This window comes from Prunus persica, chromosome G2 (assembly GCF_000346465.2).
Source record: "Prunus persica cultivar Lovell chromosome G2, Prunus_persica_NCBIv2, whole genome shotgun sequence".
In the NCBI taxonomy this organism is placed as follows: Eukaryota; Viridiplantae; Streptophyta; class Magnoliopsida; order Rosales; family Rosaceae; genus Prunus; species Prunus persica.
In genome coordinates, this window is record NC_034010.1 from 840,514 (window position 1) to 851,833 (window position 11,320).

An 11,320-nucleotide genomic window follows, 5' to 3' on the forward strand; every position below is an offset into this window, starting at 1 on the left:
TGGTGAGATGGCGATATAGCTCCATAGAATGTAATAAGGTGTCTCACTCCCTTGCTAGGCATGCCCTGTTGTTAGATCAAGAATCTTTTGGTTAGAGGAAGAGCCTCCATGACTTAATTACTTCATTGTTATTAGATAATACTCCAAGTTTATTAAATTAATGAAATCTTTCATAATTTGTTTTTTTTTATTTTTAAAATGGGAGGGTGAAGCTAGAAAACAATTTTTAGAGGGACAAAGAGTGTGAATAACATTGTTTGGGGGCTATTACATAAATCTTTTACAAATTCTTCCATGAAATGCTAGAAATAGCCCTATACTGTTAAAATATTATATTTATGGAGTATAGCCGCACGGCTATACCGTTAAAATATTATATTTAGTATTTAAATAGTATAGTCGTGCGGCTATACTATTTAGTGAAGAATTAGTATTTAAATATTTCAATTAACTTCATAAAAATTATTTAACAAAAACAAATTACTTATATTTAATTATCTTAAATAATTTTGTGGAATTTAAAATTATTTTTAAAATAGTTTCAATTATTTAAAAATTCTAAAAATCGAATTTTAATCTCCAAACTCTAAATCCAAGTCTCGAACCAAAAATCCCAGCTTTCGAACTTGTCCGAACTTGTTCCAAAATCGTTCGCAAGCCTTAAACTCTAGCTATAAATCTATTGTAGGGCACTTAGGACTCAATTAGGCTTGGATAATCACGTAACTCGACCTAGGGCTTTATGATTTTGGTTTCGCTCTTAGTCTTGGGTTAGTATGACGTAACTGAACCTACACTATACATGTCTCGGCGAATTTTTTCGGGATAAACCTAGCCCAACGAACTTTAACGGGATAGACTTATCCCGGCGAACTTTGATGGGATAGACCGATCCCGGCGAATATGTGTCGCCGGTCACCCACTTTTATTCCTTCGCAACCAGAGCCACTATGTCAAAACAATCGGTCGCTCTGCCCAAACGACCGGTCCTCCTTTCCCAAACATTAAGCCTCTATGTCAAAACAACCGGTCGCCATTGAAAAATGATCGATCAACTCCACACTACCAAAATCATTAGGAGGAAGTTGAACTGTTTTTTGAGATTTTGCCCAATTCGGACCCACATTCAGCTTTAGTACCACACCAATCACCTTCTGAAGAAGTTGTTTAGGTAACATCTCCTCCTGAAACTAATAACACTAATGTACTATATCATGATGATTTGATTTCAGAAAACATAAAGGATGCAGATACCCCTAAATACCAATTCCAGAAAGAAAGAATCGTGGTAAACCTCGATTACAGTACAAAGCAGATCTTAAAGCAAAAGAAAAATGCACAATCAATAATTATATATCTCTAAGCAGATTATTAGAGTCACATGTATACTTTGTGGACCAGTGGGAAGATATATATGTCCCCAATAGTGTGATTGAAGCACTTGAAGACTCAAAATGGAAAAAAGCCGTGAATGAATAATTGCGATGACAGGACCCGACCCAAATTCTACTTTGGAATTCGTGTCAAACTCGGTTTTGTCCACCCCTCGGTAGGTGTGTCAGGCATGAATGACCAAAATACGCTTCTTGTCCTAATCCAAAAACTGATTTAGGGTTTGACTTCTATCGGAAAACCGGCAGTCTCCGTTCAAAAAGGCACATGCACAGCAAACTCAAATAGTCTCGAGCATTTAGCGCAATCAACTTTACAAAACTGAAAATAACAAACAATCAAAAACTTGCAGCTGCACCAAGGTTAGCATAGGTTGCCCAAGTACCCTTACTGAGGGGATCAAGCCACATATAGTTCTTTATGCAAGAAAATAAAGTTCAACCTATATGTAAGCATATGAATTAAATATTCCATCGCACTTTCCTAAAACCAAAAGCTTCAAACTCTAATCAATCCGTTGAAACTTGAGCAAAAGATATTGATTTCAAAACAATCTTCCACCTATCACATACGTGCATATACAAAAACTTATATATAATACCTCATTACAGATAAGTAGGAAAACAAGAAAATTATTAAAATAATATCGACCACGTGAAACCTTAATATCAATATCAACGGTTTGAATAAAACATGCTTCCATCTTCCACATGTAAAAACAAACTCATCACTCAAGAAGATAGTTGTGAATTGTATACAATCCTTAAAATTTGGAAAACTTTCATTCCTTGTCTCATAAATATGAATACATGTATTAAAAATTTCACCAATAAGTACCAAGATAAAATCATCAATTTTAGTTTAAAACATCTCCAAACTCACATACTCTCCACCTAGGCATACCCCAAATCATAATCCGTCAATTCCAATAATATTGCGTCAATTCCAATTACCATATATGTTACATCCTTGGAAAACTCGGGGGACCCGTGGTCAGCCCGAGAATTCATATCCTCGCAGAAGTCTAGAGACATATAGGTAGATCGAGAATGCATGTCCTTGCAGAACTCGGGGGACACGTGGTCAGCCCGAGAACGCATATCCTCACAGAACTCGGGGGACATCTTGTCAGTCCGGGAACGCATATTCTCGCTGAATCGGGTTATCAGCCCGAAACGCATATCCGTCAAATTCCCTCGCAGGACTCAGGAAGATATAATCAACCCAAGAACGCAATGGTTCAGGGGTCCCCGAGACTCGTGGGCATTGTCATAAATGACTATACTGTTCCGAAGGCAACTAGGGGGCGGTACTCCAGTGGTGGGTTTTGAAAAACATTTTCCGAAACTTATCATAAAATTCCTCTTTTTCCACAAATCCAGTTTCCAAATTCTTTCTCAACTTTCCAAACATCAATTCTTAAATAGATAACCAAAAATCCCTTTTTAAAATGAGATCAATCCCAACATTCCGTAACTTGAACTTGACCATGCATAATCTTTCAAAACTGTTCTCAAACTACATTCAAATGTGTACAACATACTATTGAGAAAACTAGTATCCAGCATTCATCGATTTGAAGCCACCGCGAATATATTTAAATATAGACATACAATCAGGCATTTAATTAATTCCTTATTCATGCCAAAATCCGGTTATCCAAGCCATTCCTTATTCATGGAAAGTAAAAGCGATTACATAATAATTCATAAAACACTCAAAACACAATACCATTTTAAAACAAACCTCCAATTACAATTACAACTACTAAAAGGCCTCAATCGAACCAACAAAGCCCACAATCTAAGTCAACTAGGCTCGAAGGGCCTACGACCCCAATTGTTGTATGACAATTCCTATTGGTCCATAACCAAAAGTTCAGCCCATTCTAGGAGTCCCATCATGATCTAACGGTCGGTTTGACCACGATCGTTGAATTTGACCAATTTGGGCATGCGGGGCCCACAACCTTCGATTTTCGATCCAAACTTTACTAGAAGTCCAACAAGGTATACTTAACAAGTTTCCAGAGTTTGGTCTTGATCGAGCGATCGGATCGCATGATCGGACGGTAAGCGGTTTACTTAACCCTAAAATCATTGATTAAGAGTATCCGGGACGCCCATTTTCGATCCACCAGTTCAACAAATCCTAAACGTACGAGGAACAACGCATTAGAAAATGGGACCGATTGAACGGTCCAAACCTATTGAACCCGGATATCGCATAATAAGTGCAATATCCTTTCGACTGTCAAACGATAATCAAATCCAAATTCGAGCATACTGTCACGCTCAAGACTACAAGGGTAACAATTTAGAACTTTATGGGCCGCCACCCACCGACGGCAACGAGTGGGTGTCTTAAAAGATTTTCCAGCGACGAAAATTCTCCAAAACACTGGCGAATACCAATGCCAACAGATTCAGACTTACTAGGGGATCAAGTTTTGTTCTTGGACCAGGCCAAAAACTAGTCGAAACTAGCCGAATTGAAGCTGAAACCGTCGGCAAAAATGGGTATTTTGAACAACATGTGAAAACCTGAAAATTTATCCAAAATACCAGCATAGACAACTAGAGCACGTGGATGGGATGAAGATTCATACATGGATTGACGAAAACCGCCACTGGGATGGCCGAAAACGGCGTCGGAAGCTTCAAAAATCACCTAAACTTCCTGTCGTTCCAGTTTAATTTCCTTGGATTTTTGAGCTGAGAAAATGGGGGTAAGACGACACGAAACTTTTGCAACAATTTTGCTCGAATCGGACACCGGACGACGACAAAATCGCCATCGAAAATTTGTGGCCGCTCGTGTAAAGAGAGAAAGTTGCGTGCATAGAGAGAGAGAAAGGCTGACTAGGTATTTTAAAACCAACTTTGAAAAATTTACGTTTCTGCCACTGCACTTCCGTTGACCACAACTTCTTCGTTATAACTCCGATTTGAGCCCAGTACGTGTCAACGAACTCGTGAGAGCGAGCTCTACGAAAGTAACCCTACTCCAAGGGCAAAATTGTAAATCCACAACTAAATAATCAATTGAACAGAGATTTTTGGGACAGGGTGTTACATGCGAGCTCTCCAGAAGATTGCCACATGACAGTTCGTGCCTTTACCTTATGGAAAGAAGACTGTGGGATGCAGGTTGATCTATATTATGAAACTCAAAGCAGATGGATTCATTGAAAGATATAACATTATATCGATGGCGAAGGCGTACAAACAGAGATATGGGGTGGGCTACCAAGAGACTTTTGCCCCAATAGCCAAGATCGACACTATCAGAGTCCTACTGCCTTTAGCAACAAATCTAGATTGGCCACTACATCAGTTCGATGTTAAGAATGCCTTCTTACACAGAGACTTGGTAGAACAGATATACTTGGATTTACCACTAGGATGTAATTTAGCTCCTGAAAAGAAAAATCAAGTTTGCAAGCGCATAAAGTCATTATATGGGTTAAAACAATCTCTGAATCCATGGTTTGGCAAATTTACTAAGTCCATGAAGAATTTTGGATACACTCAAAGTAATTCAGATGACACCATGTTCTTGAAGTGTGATGAAGGAAATATCACTACATTAATTGTTTATGTGGATGACGTTGTTGTAATTGGGAACGACAAAAGAGAGCAACATAAGCTACAAAAGTATTTGTCTCAGTAATTTGAGATGAAGGATTTAGGTACTCTTAAAGACTTCCACGGAATTGAACTAGCGAGGTCAAAAACTGGTACATTTTTGTCTCAAAGGAAGTATCTGATGGATCTACACACTAAAACAAGAATGCTTGGATGTAAGCATGTTGGCACACCCATTAAGATAAATCACAAGTTGTGAGAAGACATGGGCCGATTGCCAACTAAAAGGCACAATACCAGCACCTTCTTTTTTGTAAATATTAAATATCTTAGCCTTTTTTAATTACTTTAATTATTATAAATTTAGTGAACAATTAGTGTTTAAATTTTTTTACTAATTTCAAAAATTACTTAATAAATTGTAATTAATTATTTTAAATTATTTTGTGGACTTTTTTTTATATTTTATTTTGTACAAAATTAGTTTATTTAGTTTAATATGTTCGAATATTCAATATGCCAGAATATTTTAATAGTATCGTCGTGTGGCTATCCTCTTAAAACCCGAATATATTTAACAGGTATAGCCGCATGGCTATACTCTTTAAATATTAATATATTTTAATAATAGAGTCGCACGGCTATACTATAAAAATATTCAAACATATTAAACAAAATAAACTAATTTTTTAGAAAATTAAATAAAAAACAAAGTCCACAAAATAAGTTAAAATAATTAATTTCAATTTATGAAGTAAATATTGAAATTAGTAAAATATGTCAATATTAATTATTCATTAAATACATAAAAATTAAAGTAATTTTAAAATGGTAAGATATCACTTAATTACAAAAAAGAACACAATTTTATGCAGTATAGCCGGGCGGCTATACGCTTGACATACATTCGAATATTTAAATAGTATAGCTGGACGGCGATACTTAGAAAATATTCGTATAAATAGAAAAGTATAGCCACTCTTTAAATATTAATTTATTTTAAAAGTGTACTCCTTGTTTACAATGGCGCCCGCACGATAATAACGTGCAGACCGTCCGAATAATCTTCAATTAATATAGTGGAAGGATCAAAATCAAGCTGGCATACTAATCCCAGCTTCAATTGGCCAAGCATGGGAAGAAAGAATGCCCTCTTGTTGGCATTGAACTGGTTGTAGGCCAAGAAAAGTATATAGAGTAGAAACTGATGCATTATCTAGACAATGATGAATTATTAAATATATTAGAATTTTATAGCTCAGAACATGTGAAGGTATCTGAGCGAAGAAAAAAGACCTGTACAAGCACCACAAAATCAAAAAAAATCAAAGAACACAACAATTAATCTTTAGTACTTTCCATTTCTTTAACCCAGCATAGGTAGCACAGGCAAGGGCTTTTGTCACACAAGTAATGGTGGGCTTGACATTAACATTGAGAGGTAAGAAGGTCTTTCTTTCCATTGTAGGTGAGATCAATGTCACCGGCGGATAGCAAGCAAAAACCTATGGATTCTAAGAAAAATAAAAAGAGTATGGTAAAAAATAGATGAACTAACCACCACAATGGTGCAAATGGATTATCTAAGCTAAGTAGATGAATTAAAGTTGTTAAGATGAGGCACTTTCTAGTTGGATGATATTAGAAAAAGTATATACATAGATGCGCCAATAGTGTAGGCATGGTATTTTCTTGTTAATCTTGTTAACTCTATCCAGGTGTGTATGCATGGTTTTGGTCCTCCTTTTTTGGAATATACATATATTGCGGGGTGTGGAGGAGGACAACAGTACTACAAACAGCTTAGCACATTCCAGATAGAGATTTGGTGATGAATATTCTCAAGGCTAAACAGCTTACTAATTATAAAAATAGCATGCAACTGTGTATAAAAATAGTTAGTGATTGGTTGGATAGTTTGATGGTGTTGAGCCTTCCCAATCGGACTATAAATTGGCCTCAACTCAAAATGGAATTGCATCATCCTTCCAAAGGAAAAAAAAAAAAAAAAACCAAAGAATAAAATAACAAAGTGGAAGGAAAATCAAGATGGCTATGAAATTAAGTTTCTTGGCAATGCTTTTGTGCTTATTGTTAGCATCTACACCTAAAGCTCATGCTAGTGTGTTTGACGTGACGAGTGCAACATACGGTGCAAAGCCTGGCTCTGATGTCAGTACGGCCTTGGCCAAAGCTTGGAGTGATGCATGTGCATCGCCATCCGCGAGTAAAGTTGTTGTTCCGAGCGGGACATACAAGTTAAAAGAAGCAACTTTCAGAGGCCCCTGTAAGGCTCCTATTGAGATGCAAGTTCAAGGCACATTGGAGGCTCCAGCAGATGCTAGCCAACTCACAAGACCGGATACTTGGGTTGGTTTTCAGTACATTGACATGCTCACCTTATCAGGTGGTGGGACTTTTGATGGCCAAGGAGCACTTTCTTGGAATCAAAATGACTGCCACAAAAACAAAAATTGCAAACCTCTTCCCGTTAATCTGCGGTTCGAATTCCTCACAAATTCCAAAGTTCAGGACATAACTTCACTTAACAGCAAATTTTTCCACACGCATGTTTTCCGGTGCAACCATACTACATTTCAACAGCTTACCATCACAGCACCTGACGAGAGCAGAAACACAGATGGAATCCATATCGGGGCTTCGACTGCTATCAACATTACTCATTCAAAGATTGGAACTGGGGATGACTGTATTTCTATTGGTGATGACTCCCACGAAATCACAGTGACTGATGTTACTTGTGGGCCAGGCCATGGAATAAGCATTGGAAGCCTTGGAAAATATAAGGAAGAAAAGGATGTGACTGGGATCATAGTTAAGAATTGCACCCTGACTAATATGGAGAACGGTGTGAGAATCAAAACATTTCCAGATTCTCCTTCCCCTAGCACTGCCTCGGGTATACACTATGAGGATATTATCATGGTTAATGTCAGTAACCCTATCCTCATAGACCAATTGTACTGCCCATATACTCAGTGTGAACAAAAGCCTCCGTCAAAAGTTAAGATCAACAATGTCAGCTTCAAGAACATTAAGGGCTCATCTTTCTCTCCACTTGCAGTCAAGCTTGTATGTACCACGGGCATACCGTGTGAGAATGTGGAGTTGACTGACATTGATCTCACCTACGGTGGAAACAAAGGCCCTCTTACCTCTATGTGTTCTAATGTCAAGCCCACAATTACTGGCGTGACAAAGGCTCTTGGTTGCGCTACATCGTCCTTGGCACCTCTTCCTTTATCCAAGAAGTAGAAAGAACTAATTAATGTTCTCTATACATAAATTGTTGTGTTCTACTTTGCTTTTGTGCTACATGTTCTCTCCTTTGTCCAAGATAAATGAATACACAACACAATTTTCATCAAAGCCAACAGGATTTAGAGCCCTCTTATACCATTATTGACCTGTTTGATCTCAATTTTCATCACTGAAAACGTCCCTTGTGAATATGGCAGTAACACCGCCTGATATTTCTCTGTCTTATATAAAAAACAATCGATAGACCTTTCCCGCCGAAATTTTGTCGGGACTATTGAAGTGGAAGCGGATGCACAATATATTATTACTGCTCTTGAGAAAGATGGGGAGGATTTAAATGTGTGGAAGGTCACCTTTTTAAAGAAGCTACGTGCCTCACACATTCTTTCTCTCTGGTGAGATGGCGATATAGCTCCATAGAATATAATAAGGTGGCTCAACGAACTTTAACGTGATAGGCTTATCCCGGCGAACTTTGATGGGATAGACCTATCCCGGCGAATGTGTGTCGCCAGTCACCTCCTTTTATTCCTTCACAGCCAGAGCCACTATGTCAAAACAACCAGTCGCTCTGCCCAAACTACCGGTCGCTTTGTCCTCCTTTCCCGAACATTAAGCCTCTGTGTCAAAACAACCGGTCGCCAGTGAAAAATGATCGATCAACTCCACGCTGTCAAAATCATTCGGAGGAAGTTGAACTGCTTTTTGAGATTTTGCCCAATTCGGACCCACATTCAGCTTTGCCCCAAAACAAGGATTAAAATCACTACTACAAAAAAGCAAAAAGACGACGGTAAATCACCGTCGTGTATTTGGTTTTTCAATGGTCGTGGAATCCACCGTCATCTTTTCCCTCATAAACCACGACGCTAAATAACCGTCGTTGTTAAACAATACAACGTCATCAAAAAATACAAAACGACGTCTTTGTACTGCAAAAAGATCTAAAAAAAGCAATCGAGGATGATAATAGACGACCAATTCTCTAAAAAGACCGTCGTTAAAAAGGGAAAATATGACACATATTAAGAGAACAAGGCCGCAAGATAGACATACAACGACGACAATAAAAATACGCCGACGTTAAATATAATTTTCACGACAATAAAAAATATGACGTCTTTAAATACATTAGAAGACGACGTTATTGATACCTACTACGTCGCACATATAAACACAACCGTCGTACAATTAATTTTCCACTTCGATTTTTCGATAAAAGATGACGTGGAAATAGTTGTCAGTGTCATTATTTACGACGTATGTGTTTCTATAGTAGACGTTGAAAAACTAAACAACGTCAGTTACAAATATATGAGAGTCGTATTAAAAAATTTATACGTCCTATTTTCAGAAACAAACAACGACCATAAATATTAGACGTTGTTAAATACAACAACGTCGGAAAACAATAAAAACAGACGTGTTTAGTCTGCTAAAGTTCTACAACGTCTCTTATTTACAAAAAACCGTCGTGAAATAAATTTTCCACTTCGATTTTTCTAAAAAAGATGACGTGGAAATAGTTGTCAGTGTCATTATTTACGACGTATACATTTATATAGTCGACGTTGTATTTATATGTATTCATTACTCACGACGCACTTAATCATATAGACGACGTTGAACGTCTAAACAACGTCGGTTCCAAATAAATGAGAGCCGTATTACAGAACATATAGACGGCGTAGATTATGATGGGAGCCGTATTACAAATAACGTCGTTTAATTGTTATTAGACGGCGGTTATAATGAATTTCCGTCGGAATTAATTTCGTTCCTCTTCGTTTATAAAAGAACTTGCGACGTGGAAAATGTATGATGACGTCGTATTTTTTAACGTTCAGATTACATATCTCGTTTTTTAGACGTCGGTATTATGGGATTGGAGTCGTGTTATTTTGAATTACATGGCGGTTCTTTATCCTTCACCGACGTGATATCCTGAATAATTGCTTCACAATAGCGTCGTGGTTCTTCATTGTTACGTTGCTTTAAGACGTCGGTAAATATGCTGAATAACTGATTCACAATAACGTCGTGTTTTATTTGAACGTAGAAAGTGAAGAAATCACATTACAATATTTTACAAAATTAATGTCATACACTGCCAATTACATAAGCATCATTCAATCCATATATCTTCACACCCATCTCGAATATTTTGACCGCCTAACTCACCTACCAGTTCATCAAATGTGTCAACATTTGGCATCCCTCTAGTAAATGGCTCACACTCAATTATCACATCACCTAATACTTCATCACCAATAACATCATTATATTCTCTACTAGGCATTGATAACACTACCGACCAACCACGATGCATCGGGTCGTCAACAAAAAATATTTGTTTGACTTGAGAAGCCAAAACAAATTGGTCATTCCTATGTCCAATTTTACTCAAATCTACAAGGGTAAATCCAAGTTCGTCGACTACAAGACCAGAACTATCTATCCAATCACACCTAAAGACTGGGATTGTAAACTTTTGGTAGTCAAGGTCCCAAATTTCTTGAATGACACCATAGAAACCCATATTTGAGAGAATTGGGTTTTTATCCTTGGCACTAGCTTGCATGGTATGTGCAAGTAAATAAACTCCACTATTTTGAGTTGTCCGCACATCATCTTGTGCCTTGATATTGAATTTAATACCTTTAATAAGATAGCTCCTATATAATGGCACTGACATGTTTGGACCAGCTGCTAGCCACCTTAAATTTTCTGATACGCCATGATTGTCTTCCTCAACTTCACTTTGAACCTGCAAATTAATCATATCTTAATTCATCCTAACATATAAATAAGAAGAAAATTAAAAGAGAAATACGTTATTCAACAACATATACCTTGAAGCGTAGCCATTGAATGAAAGTGCTATTGTGCTTATCCTGCAGCCACTTTGTTCTCTTTCTAAATTTTGGATAAGCAGTCTTGATGTGGATCATATGTTGCCTACATGACACGAAAAATTCAAGCATTACGGTCCCAAATATATAAGATAAACATAAGAAATAATTTTAAATGGAAACTTAAAGAATAAAACTCATACGTAC

At 37.2% G+C, this 11,320-nt stretch overlaps 1 protein-coding gene across 1 annotated transcript; it reads left to right on the forward strand.

The window, feature by feature from the left end:
• LOC109947096 (exopolygalacturonase-like) lies at positions 6,737-8,255 on the forward strand. The gene has a single exon (XM_020556539.1). The coding sequence runs from the start codon at positions 7,029-7,031 to the stop codon at positions 8,253-8,255; it is 1,227 nt and encodes a 408-aa protein (XP_020412128.1). The 5' UTR covers positions 6,737-7,028.